Genomic DNA, 12,830 nt, shown 5'->3' with positions numbered 1-12,830 from the left:
CATTTAAAAAATTTTATGTATTTTATTATATATGAAACACACCTCAACTACCCATAAAAATCCACTGCACATACTCGAACGGTTAGTAACACGTAACAGACTGACAACTCCAAGGCAAACAGGTGGAAGAACAGGAAATCTCACACATTGTTGGTAGGAATCGAAGTTATTGCCATCACTTTGGAAAACAGTCTGGCATTACCAACTAATTTTGAAAAGACACAGGGACACCTGCGTGACTCAGTCAGTTAAGTGTCTGCCTTGGGCTCAGGTCATAAACCCAGGGTCCTGGGGTCAAGCCCCACGTCCGGCTCCCGGCTAGTGGAGAGCCTGCTTCTCCCTCTCCCTCCTGCTCATGCTCTCTCTCTCTCACTCTGTCTCTCTCAAATAAATAAAATCTTTAAAATATATATATATATATTAAAATTTAAATACACAAAAATGTTCATAGCAGCATTATTCATAATTGCTACAGAGTGAAAACAACTTTTTTTTAAAGATTTTATTTATTTTTTTGGCAGAGACAGATCACAAGTAGGCAGAGAGGAGGAAGCAGGCTCCCTGCCAAACAGAGAGCCTGATGCGGGGCTTGATCCCAGGACCCTGAGATCATGACCTGAGCCCAAGGCAGAGGCTTTAACCCACTGAGCGACCCAGGCGCCCCAAATGAAAACAATTTAAATGCCCATTCAAAAAAAGAGGGAGTTAACTGTGACATACTTGTGTAACAGAGTACTCAGTAATATGACAAACTTCAGCTCCATAAAACACAGATGAATCTCACAAGATAATGTTGAATGAAAGCAGCAGGAAAAAGGAAGGACAGACTTTAGTTAATCTCGAGAAGGAAGAAGAGTGTATTTTACAAGGAGGGAGTTAACGAAAGGCTTTCCGCAGTGCTGGCAACAGTCTATTTAATGACCTGAATGTTGGTCACAAGGGTTATGCTTTGTGATTATTACATCAAAAAAGATGCACAGCTCAATGACTCTTCCATATCTAGGTTACAAATCAGAACAAAAAAGGCTGAAAAAAGCAACGGGGCCTGGTGGCTGACTGGATTTGGTGGGGAGAGAGGCGGGTGGGGAAACCACCAAAGCGGACAACTCCTAGGTTTCTGACTTGCACAACCGCTTGGGTGGCGATGCCTTTCACTGGGATCAGAGAGAGCATTTTCAGGGGAGGAACATTAATTAAATCTTGGACATATTATATTTATGGTACTTTGGAGACATCCAAGTAGAGATGTCCAGCAGGGATTAGATAGGCACATCTGGAGGATCGAAGGAGAGAGAGAAATTTTGAGGCTGGCGACACACATTTCCTGGTTAGAGATAGAAGTGTTAGGTTTATCCGTGAGTGAAGCCATGGACATGGATGTGACTGTTTAGGGAAAGAAGACTGACAAGAGGGTGTAGGGCTGATGCCTGGTATGTCCACACTTAATGGGAAGGTGCAGGAAGATGAAGGCAGTCAAGAAAACTTCAGGGAACCCAGCGGAAGGAGGAAAATCAAGAATGTGTCATGAGCCATTAAGCAGGGGAAGAGAACGTCTCCTGAGAAACTTCACCGCTGCAGGCTGATGCAGTTAGGAAAGGTTCCGGGTTATGCGCAATACCCAGCAAGCCAGTTTCACTCCATCTCTTTCTGGCTGACTTGAGACAAGCAAAAACCCAAAGGAAAAACCAATACTTCTGAGAATGGCTAAAAAGCTTTTGTATTATCTTTAGAAATGAGGAATTAAGGCCCCCCTCACTGTTCTTTCTCCCTCTCAGGAAGGAAGAAGACAGATTTCAAAGCACTGATTGAGTCTACACCATTAAAAGGTCAGTACACGAGTACAGGTTCACTCTCCCGCCTCTTCCATGTGACCTCAAGAGGGCCTTCTCTCCTCTAAGTGAGAGCCAGGGACAAACCTACTACCTGGGGAGAGAAGGCCTAAGGCATGTGGCCAGGCCAGATCAGCAGTCAACCAAAGCAAATGTGCTCTCTGGTTACATGGCCCGAAGCACTGATGGGAAGGAGTTAGATAGGGCAGGCTTTGCTCACATCATATGGGGAAAATCTAGTCACATTTGAGAAATGAGGAGATGAAAGGGGTCCAACTCAGAGCCTGTTTTAGTTTGAAACAATTTAAGCTTAACTGGACTGGGATGGTGGGGGGAAGCATTCCCTTGTGAACCCAGCTGGGTTCATTCCAGTCTTCTGCCTTGGGAGTTTGATGCCCAAATCCTAGTTATGAATAAAATGCAAAGTACCTTAGTTTTTCATTTGCAAGTCCAAATATTTAATACAGATTTCCTCCTCGGGGCCCTATAGTGGCTGTAGACTGGAGAGAATTCTGTTACTGGGATCCCTGTCCAGGATACTATCACAAGATTTCTCAATTTCCAGGACCACATTAATCACATATAAAACAAAACTACAGTGGGCATCTAGGTTAAATTCATAACAACAGCAACTCCAGGATCAATAGATATGTTTGTTTCTTGATGGGAAAGTTTGAGTAAAGATTGACTCTTTCCCAAATTCACCTATAAATTGAGTACAATTCCAATCAAGATCTCAATGGGATTGTTTTTTTAACAATTGTTTCAAAATAAATTCTAAAATTCACCTGAAACAGTAAATGCATGAGAATAGCCAAGAAATGTCTTAAAATGATCGTATCTGCCCTATCAGATATCAAATGTGCTATTTAAAGCCACAGGGGAGAGAGAACTGTAGTAATGGAAATGAATGGAAACAAACAACATACTACTGGAACAGAATGGAGAATCCAGAAAGAGGCCCTTGGTATACAAGGAAATTCTTGTTGCATTTCAAACACGGTCAAGTCAATACATGAGGTTAGGCAAAACCTACCAACTAAGAAGGAGGTTTGATCCCTACCTCACACCATACATGAAAGTAAATTCCACTCAAACTAAAGGAGCTAAATATGAAAAAAATTCAAACAAAATACATGGAAGTTAAAAAAAAAAGTCTTGGGATGCTAGAGATTTTGTTAAACAAGATTAAAGAAAGAAAAAAAACCCCAAGCCCAAAAGCTACCAAGAAGTCAAAGATGGGACCACATAAAAAAGTTTGGGGCACCTGGGTGGCTCAGTGGGTTAAAGCCTCTGCCTTCGGCTCAGGTCATGATCTCAGGGTCCTGGGATCAAGCCCCACATCGGGCTCTCTGCTCAGCAGGGAGCCTGCTTCCTCCTCTCTCTCTGCCTGCCTCTCTGCCTGCTTGTGCTCTCTGTCAAATAAATAAATAAAATATTAAAAAAAAAAAGTTTGAACTTCTACTGAATAAAGATACCATTAATAAGATTAAAAGACAAACAAAGAGAAAAGACCTGTAATACATATAACAAAAAATTTCTGTGATACCTGAAGAACTCCCACTAACCAGTAAGAAAAAAAAAAGACACCTAGAAGAGAAATAAATGGGCAAACGTATAAAAAGGTAATCTCCAGAAGAAATTTAAGCGAACATTCGACATACGTCTATATAAAAATTAGGTTACAGATTCATCCAACCTATAAGCTACATTCTACTTGATAAATGATTTTTTTTCAAAACTGAAAGAAACCATAAATACCCATTCATCTGATATCAGAATGAGATATGCCCTTCTAAATTCAAACCTATAGAAAAAAAATACAAAGAAAAATAATTAATTTTTCATACACTTTCAAAAAAAGCAATGTATTATAAAAACTAATGAAATAGAAAATGGCAAAAATATTAACAAATGATAAAACATCCATATCCTTTAAATATATAAGGCATTTACCTAATCAACATAAAAAATCCTAAGATGTAGGGACACTTGGATGGCTGTCATTAAGCATCTGCCTCCAACTCAGGTCATGATCCCAGGGTCCTGGGATTGAGCCCCTGCATCGGGCTCCCTGTTTGGCAGGAAGCTTGCTTCTCCCTCTCCCACTTCCCCTGCTTGTTCTCCCTCTTGCTGTGTCTCTGTCAAATAAATAAAATCTTAAAAAAACAAAAAAACAGGGGTGCCTGGGTGGCTCAGTGGATTAAAGCCTCTGCCTTCAGCTCAGGTCACGATCTCAGGGTCCTGGGATGGAGCCCCATATCGGGCTCTCTGCTCAGCAGGAGCCTGCTTCCCCCCCCCTCTCTGCCTGCCTCTCTGCCTACTTGTGATTTCTGTCAAATAAATAAATAAAATCTAAAAAAAAACAAAAAACAAAACCTAAGATGTAATACAGGCAAGACTCAAGAGAAGAAATGCAGGGGTGCCTGGGTGGCTCAGTGGGTTGAGCGACTGCCTTCGGCTCAGGTCATGATGCCTGGGTTCGAGTCCCGCATCAGGCTCCCAGCTCCTTGGGGAGCCTGCTTCTCCCTGTGACCTTCTCCTCTCTGATGCTCTCTCTCACTCATTCTTTCTCAAATAAATAAATAAAAATCTTTTAAAATTTTTTTTTCAAAAAAAGAAGAAATGCAAACAATTAATAAAAATGTGAAAACCCACTAAAATTTGTTTACGCTTGGGGGAAATGCACATCAAAACAATGATGTGACATTTTTCATAAAACAAATTCATAAAGGTCTAAATAATGACATAACATTCAACAAGAAGGGTACAGGACTCCTGACATTCTCTTACATTACTGGTGGAATTTCTAAGAACAAGAGAAAATAGTTGTGACATGTTAAATGAGGAAAAGAGATATAAAATACATACAGTATTATCCCAACCATGTTTTAAAATAATAGGTACATTTTATGAGCACTTGCTGTTGTGCCAGGTGCTGTGCTCCAGCTGTGTACAGACACGAGTGCACTGGTGTATTCATCTTCAGATAACCCCGAGCTAGACACTACTGTTACCCTCCCTTTATGAGGAGGAAACAGATAAAGGAGAGATCAAGTTATGCAGCCAAAATTTCAAAGCAGGTACCCTTTGGTCTATACTACGTCACCTTAACTATCAGCACAACATGCAAGCGGAAATAAATCAAACTTTTAAAGAACAGTGGAGTTGATTATACTCCCTTTTCTTATTTTGTCACGAATCTTCCACCATTTTACTTCTCAAAAACAATGATTGTTTTTAAAAAGGTCAATAGTCCTACAACAGGATAATAGCATCCTTGAAATTCCCCTAAATTACAGATGCTAGTAGCCAAAGAAACTGTATAGCTTATAATCCAATGGTTTAAAAAAATTTTTTAGCAAAAAATGAAACTGTATGTGGATCTATAATGAAAAACAGATTTAAGCTATATTTCACTCTATCAGTGTATTTTAAAAGCTCAATGACATTTACAACAAAGGTCTTCTGATCAACACAAACTTTATAAACTACTGATGATTGGGGCAGTCAGACTTATTCTGTTTTGATTGCGCAGCATCAAGAACAACCGGATACAGAGTTGCAAATGATGAGTTTTGTTGTTTTTTTCAATAGCACATTAATGCTATTTAAGGACTTTATTATACCTGTCCCAAGTCTATGTAGAAGCACATTTCTAAGTTAAATCCCTGATTATCATTTTAGATAAACAAACAAGCACTGACCTGAATTTTTAAAATACCAATATAAAGCTGTAATCCTAATCAATTAAAAATTCAAGTATAAACACAAAGAAAGAAAGAAACTCTATTATAAGGATTTTTATCCTGAGTATTGGCATTATGGGTGATTTTAATTTTTTCCTTTTGTTTATTTTCCCTCAAATACTCTAAATATAGTGATTTTTTCCTTTTTGTCTTTTTAATCTTTTTTTTTAAGATTTTATTTATTTATTTGACAGAAAGAGATCACAAGTAGGCAGAGCAGCGGGGGGTGGGGGGGTGGGGGGGGGGCGGTGTGAGGGTCCTGGGAAGCAGGCTCCCCGCTGAGCAGAGAGCCCAATTGGGGGCGGGGCTCAATCTCAGGACCCTGGGGTCATGCCCTGAGCCGAAAGCAGAGGCCTAACCCACTGACCAACCCCGGCACCCCTCTTTTTTACTTTTTAATCTTAAAATAACTATAAATCACAGGAATTTGTAAAAAATGCACAGGATGGCCCCTAGCACACTTCACCAAACCTCCTCAAAGGTAACATCCTATGGAGGTACCTGGGTGGCTATAAATTACTATAATCTTGTTATTTCAAAAATGCTATATAAATGCAATCATACAGGATGTCAACTTAAGACTGGCACTTTTTTCCACCTGGCATAACTCCTTTGAGACAACCTGGCAGTATAAATCAGTGGTCTCTACTGCGTTAAAATTTATCATGATATGCATTTGAGTATATACAAATGTTTATAAATGTTTTAAAGTTTAACACGTTAAAATGTGAGTCAAATGCTTGTGAAATCCCTGCCACACAACTAGGAGTTGGGGGAACAAATTCTGAAAACTGATAATCTAATACCAGTGCAGTGCAACTGAGTACAAATACTACATAGAAGAGAAACCCAAAGCTCAGTGCTTGTAAATCTTGTCCATAGTTACAAGAACATGTGGTTTACAAGAATGCCTGCTTTTGCATTTTTCTGGACAAGCTCTAGATTCCAGTCCTTTTCCAACCTAGGTGGGTCTGAGTTACATTCAAATATGATCACTTGTTATTCCCCCCAAACGGCCACCAACTTCTGCCTTTCCTCATGCTGTTCCCTGGAGTCTTCCGAATCATCAAGGAAATGAATCCCTCTTAAATTCCTCCTTCCGGGTGGTGATTTAGCCGGCACCACACCCCAGGCCCAATTCTCCAGATTCTTTGCACAGTAGATCCATGACTCAACACCTCTCTCGGAAAGAGCTTCCCCACCCTCGTACAAATTCAAACTCACTTTTTCTCCTCCCTACCCCAGGTGCCTAGATACCCTTTATCTTCCTTCCCTTGGCAATTCTGTTACGTTTTCCTGATAGCTCACCCCACTGCATACCTGTTCACTAACTAGGTGTGACAAATCCCTTATCTTCACAAGTTTAGGCTTAGAAGGCAAACACTCCAAAAACTTATTTCTTGAATACCAAGCCTTCATAGTAGTGTCCTTGCCTTCCCCCGCCAAATTGCTCTAAACAAGAAAAAGCTATAATGCAAACTCTAAAAATTTTTGGCAAACAGAGGTCTTAAAAAAATGGCACCAATGTTTGCAGTTTTAAAAAACTCGGCCGATATGGGCATCACTCGATCAATAGTAGATCTAAATGGAATTCAAAGTAGTAAAGAGCCTGGGTTAGAACCAAGCCTCTGTCCCTGTATTATCTATATCAAGTTTCACTTACATTCCATGTGCCTCAGTTTTCTCATCTGTAAAATGGTGATAAAAGCACCTCATAGGACTGTTAAGAGAATTAAGTAAGTAAGCATTTAAAACACTGCTTTGGGGGTACCTGGGTGGCTCAGTGGGTTAAAGCCTTTGCCTTCGGCTCAGGTCATGATCCCAGCGTCCTGGAATAGAGCCCCACATCGGACTCTCTGCTCAGTGGGGAGCCTGCTTCCCCCTCCTCTCTCTGCCTGCCTCTCTACCTTCTTGTGATCTCTGTCTAATAAATAAATAAAATCTTTAAAATTAAATAAATAAATAAAACACTGCTTTGCACACAGTACACAGTAAGCATTATCTTAAGTATTAACAGTTTTCTCTAACACCACAGCAGTCCAGTTACAATTGTGATATCTTCTTTCATACTCTAAGTTCCTACTGCTTCTGAAATTTCCATACCAAGAAACAACAGAACATAAGAACCAATATTTTATTTTACGTATTAGTCAAAACTAACTACTAGAACAAATTTTCTTTCACAGGTATTAACATAGCATGAAATACGAATATAAGCACTTAAAAATATGTGATGGAACGAATGCTAGCAAAAAAGTAGGATATAGATCAGAATACATAATATGATAATTTTATGTTTAAAAATGGGAAGAATAATATGGTCATATTTATGCTTGTACATAAAATGGCTCTGCAAAGTTTCACAGCTGCTATGGAGAGGGAGAAGTGCGTGTCTGGGTGAAGGGTATGAAAGAGATTACTCACCATGTACACTTTAGTATCTTCAAATGTGAAACACCCATGCATTATCTCTAGAATTCAACTGAAAGAAATGTCCAGGGGTGGTCCCCAAACAAGTACTCGAGAAGCCAGGTTTCCAGTCTGCTACTAATTGTGTTACCTTGGACAAGCTGTTTAACCTCCGAGTCTGGGTGGACAAAGAAAGGAGTAGCACAGATTTCTAGTTCTACTTTAAAAATGGAAGATTCCAGGGTCCCTGGACGGCTCAGTCCATACAGCATGTGACTCTTGATCTCAGGGTCATGAGTACAAGCCCCATGTTGAGCAGCAGAGCTTACTTCAAAAAAAAAAAAACACCTCAACAAAAGTAGTAAGTAGACAGCACTATTACTTTTTTTAAGATGTGAGAGAGGTATTAGTTCAACATTTTGCAAAAGAACGCAATTTTTTGAGGAACTGATGGTTTTCGAATACCATTTTACAGTTTTTAAAACTGTAGAACTGTCAAGCCTATTCATCTTTTTTTTTAAAGATTTCATTTATTTATTTGACACAGAGAGACACAGCGAGAGAGGGAATACAAGCAGGAGGAGTGGGAGAGGGAGAAGCAGGTTTCCCGCTGAGCTGGGAGCCCAATGGTTCACTCCCCAGGACCCTGGGATCATGACTTGAGCAGAAGGAGGATGCTTAATGACCGAGCCACCCCAGGTGCCCCCTAAGCCTACATTCATCTTTAAAGGTCACTTGTACTATTCTTAACATAAGAACCCTTGTAGAAAGGGGTCTAACATAACTTGCAGAAAATACCTATAAAGAATATTCTAGGGGAAAAAAAAGAATATTCTGCATATTATATTGTTTCTCTCGCCACACTTCTGAGATTGTTTTAAATGCACTTTAAGTCTGTATACTACAGCTTGGAGGAGCAATAAAGTACACTAAAACAATTTACATCTAAAATACATAAATGACTATACCAAAAAAAACATACTACTTAAGGATGTTTATTATCAGACACCACAAAAAAAGGTAACACCTCCGATCAATGATAACAGCTCTGAGTATATAATTTATTCCAGGTATCATCCAGGTCCATCCTTACATCATCATTAATCCCACCACTCAACTGGCAAAGCAGGTTTTAAGAGCCCAGTTTAACCCAAGAAACAACCGAAGATCCACAAAGATAAGTGACTAGCTTGAGGCCACAGTCTAAAAGTAGCAGATTAGGCGCCCACCCAGAATCCATGGTTCTGAGCGCTGCACGGAACAGGCGTTAATGTTGGCTGGGAGGCGGGTGAAGGTTTGCAACAGACTGTTTACTGATTTATATAAAAAGGAGGAAAAATAACGAGAAGAAAGCAAACCTTTTAATAAAGCTAAATGATTCGATTTAAAGTCTTTTATTTTGAAATTCTGGCCTCTCAAATCATTTGAGTTAAAATATCCTTTTTATAAATGAAAGCAGCTAGTGATGTGGGTTACTGTTGCTGTTTTCATTGGCTATACCTGGCAAAAATAAATAAATAAAAATAAATAAATTTGGCAACTCCATCACACCCTCCCAATATGGGGTGGGGGTAATCATTTCTTTTGAAATCCAAAGTCTGGGGGAGGGGGGGCACACATGGCTGGTTCAGTCAGTGAAGCATGCAACTCCTGATCTCAGGGTTGTGAGTTCAAGAGCCACACTGGGTGCAGAGATTAAATAAATTATCTAAAAAAAAGAAAAAAGAAATCCAAAGTCTGGGAACTGCTCCCTTAGACAATGATGCCTCCCAAAATACTAGAGGACTTCACACACACACACACACACACACGCACACGCATGCACACGCACCACCCTCAACATTCTCTCTTTCATCTCTATTCTATTTGGATCAAGATACTTAAGGATTGAGAAATGAGAATAAAGTGCGTTTTAGCAACCCAAAGTCACATGAGTTAACAACGGGTTCTGGTAGTGGACTTTCCTCAGGATTCTGTTTATTGGGTAACTTTCCTGGTCCTTCCTCTGCAATTGTACTCACTCTAACCTGGGCTCAGGCTTTCTTTTCTTATGATAGTCACATTTTTTAATACTTGTGCTAAGTAGCAATCAATACTTAAGTCAAATAAAAAGAATTACTTGAGGTCTCCACTAATCTGATTTTATTTAAAGCCAGTCTGACAAAATAAAAACTTTTAATGATGTTTATCCTACCAACTTAGAGGAAAAAATTGGTCTATAAATCAGACTCAAGCCATGTTAATTTCCAAATTTCTGTAGCTCCAGTAAATATATTCGTATATATACACACACATAAACATGTATATGGTATATACATACATGGAGCTAGGCAAGTAGTTTATAAACAGGCTGATCAAACTGAGTAAGTTTCTTGAAAATAATGTTATTGTGTTTACAGCAAATAAGCTATTTACTCCTCGTTACCCATGTCTGTCTTCTTACCTATTCTCCTTTAGAGAGCATCGATTTTAAAATATTTTATGTACACAGCTAGAGACTTAAACATTAGTTCCTGTCACAACATACTAAATTCACATTTAAAACTATAAAGACATCCAGGTACTCTTAGTCTTACATACTTATATACACTTTTAATATTCTACGTGATGTTATTTATATTATTTTCTGGTACTTTATTAGAAATGTTTAAAAGAGCACAAAAACCTGGATCTTAGAGGATATGCACCTGAAAATATTTATAGTCTATACTTATCGCACGGTTCAAAAACACTCCTTTTTAAAGGCAAATCGACTTTAAACGGAGCCCGACAGTCTGGGTAACAGAAAGCACTCTTGCACGCCTCCAAGGTAAGAGGTCCAGTGAAGTCTATTATGGACCAGAGTTGGCGACTCTAGCACTGGTAATGATTCTGCCTACATTCCTTACTCATCTAGTCTCCAAGTTATTTCTATTTCCCTTTTTAAAGGATTACTTGAACCCAACTGCTGGACAGTCTTTTCACCTTGCACTTCTCACCGCGCGTCCGCACAACTAACTTCGGGTACCGGCGCTTCCAAGTGCAGCCGGACGTGCACAGCACGCAGGTGTCCACAGCAGGGGCTCCGCGCGTCTCGCAGGGAGGCCGGGCTGGGAGGTCTGCGGCGAGGCTCGGACACAGCCCAGGACGCGGCTGACACCGGCGCGCACCGCTGCTCGGGATCACCGCACTGAAACCCGGGCCGCCTGCAGCAGGATCGCCGCCTCCCCTCGCGCGGCAGCAACAGGGTCCGGCCTTGGGGCCGAGGGACAGACTGTGGAGAGCGTCACCCGACCAGCCCAGGCCCGGCCCGCTCCCGCGGTCCCCAACGTGCGGGTCCAAACAAACGGTCTACGCAGCGAGCCGCAGGTCGGGGGCGAGCGGCCGAAGCAGCTCCAGCCGAGAAACGCGGCACAGCGGGCGAGCAGCGCGTGAGAACCGTCGCCCTCCGGCTCCGAAGCCGCGTCCCCGCTCCGGCCCTGTCAACGGCCCCCCCCCCCCATCTTTAAGAGGAGCCGCTTTAGGACGCGAATTCCTCTTTCCCCAAAGTACCTCGCCCAGGACGGCCGGGGCAGCGGAGTCCAGCAGACGCGCCCCGGCCCGCGAGCCCCGAACCACCCCGCTGCGGGAGCCGCGCGCTCTCGGTCTCCTCGGGGCGCCGCGGCCACCGGCGACCGGCGCGAGGCGGCCCCGCGCCCCGCACCGTCCCCGCACCCGTCTCGGGCACCCGTCTCGGGCACCCGGGGCTCCCACGGGACGCGGCGTCCGCCGGCGCCCAGGGCCGGGTCCGGGAGCACAAAGGCGCCCGACCGCGGAGCACCTGTCCGGGCCGGGGAGCCCGGGGCTGCGCGCCCCGAGTCCGCGCGGGCCGCACCGCCCCCGGCGCCCGCCGAGCCCGGTGCCCTCGCGGCGCCCCGCGCGGGTCCCGCACCCCGCCCCGCCCCCGGCGCCCACCAGGAACCCCCCGCCCGCCCGGCCGCAGCCCGCCCGCCGCTCTCGGTCCGCGCCGGCCTCCCCGCGGCGCTCTGCCACCTCATCCCTCCCCGCCGGCCTCGCGGCCCCGCCGCCCCCGCCCCGCCGGCCTGCGCTCGGGCCGCCCCTCGGGCCGGGGCCGCCGGCCGCCTCCCCCCGCCCGGCCGCGCTCGCGGCGCCGTCGGTCCCTCCGCGGCCCGGTCCCCGCCGGCCCCCAGGCCCGAGCTCCCGCCGCGCGCTCCCCGCCCCCAGCCTCCGCCCTCGGCCAGCGCGGCCGCTCCCGGCCCCGCTCCCCCGCGCCGGGCTACCTGGAGGCAAGGGCGGCGGAGCACTTCACCCAGGGCCCCAGGTCGCAGAGGGCCCGGTGCTCGGGGTCCCGCTCCTTCTCCCGCTCCACGTGGTAGGCGTAGATGGAGAGCAGGATCCCGGCGGCGCACACTGCATACCGGGCCGCCCGCTCCCACCGCGGCACCGACACTCTCAGCAGGACGGGCGCCGCCATCTTCCCCCCGCCGCCGCCGCCTTCGCCGCCGCCGCCGCCGCCCTCCGCCTCCACCTCAGCCGCCGCCGCCCGTCGGGGCCCGACCCAGCCGCCGCCGCCGCCGCCGCCGCCGCCGCGCCCCATTGGTTCCCCCGCCTGCTCCGGGCCCCGCCCCCACGGGCGCGCGGCCCAACCGCCCCGAAAGGAGAGCGCCGGGCGGGGCGGGGAAGGCGCGCGCGGGCGCGGAGGGAGGGGGCGGAGCGCGCAACCGTCGGGAGGCGGGGCCGGCAGGCGGGGCCGGGAGGCGGGGCCGGCAGGCGGAGACGGAGGCGGCGCGGCGCACGCAGCGGGCGGCACCGAGAGGAGGGGCGTGGCCGGGGGCGGGGCGGGGCTCTGGGAGTAAGGGGCGGG

General features: G+C 45.3%; 1 protein-coding gene across 2 annotated transcripts in view; it reads right to left on the bottom strand.

The window, feature by feature from the left end:
* Positions 1 to 12,532, bottom strand: part of VKORC1L1 (vitamin K epoxide reductase complex subunit 1 like 1) — a 68,707-nt gene extending 56,175 nt beyond the window's left edge. The window contains exon 1 of one of the 2 annotated variants that reach the window (XM_045074894.1): positions 12,247 to 12,532. In XM_045074894.1, coding sequence (XP_044930829.1) covers positions 12,247 to 12,440 — 194 coding nt within the window. In that variant the 5' untranslated portion in view covers positions 12,441 to 12,532. The remainder of the gene's footprint in view (positions 1 to 12,246) is intronic. The other variant, XM_045074893.1, reaches the window with a different exon arrangement.
* Positions 12,533 to 12,830: the final 298 nt, after the last annotated feature.

This window comes from Mustela putorius, unplaced genomic scaffold, assembly GCF_011764305.1.
Source record: "Mustela putorius furo isolate JIRA1106 unplaced genomic scaffold, ASM1176430v1.1 tig00000139_pilon_pilon_pilon, whole genome shotgun sequence".
NCBI classification, from domain to species: domain Eukaryota; kingdom Metazoa; phylum Chordata; class Mammalia; order Carnivora; family Mustelidae; genus Mustela; species Mustela putorius.
The sequence above is the reverse complement of the archived record's forward strand: the minus strand, read 5'-3'. Positions and strand labels throughout refer to the sequence as shown.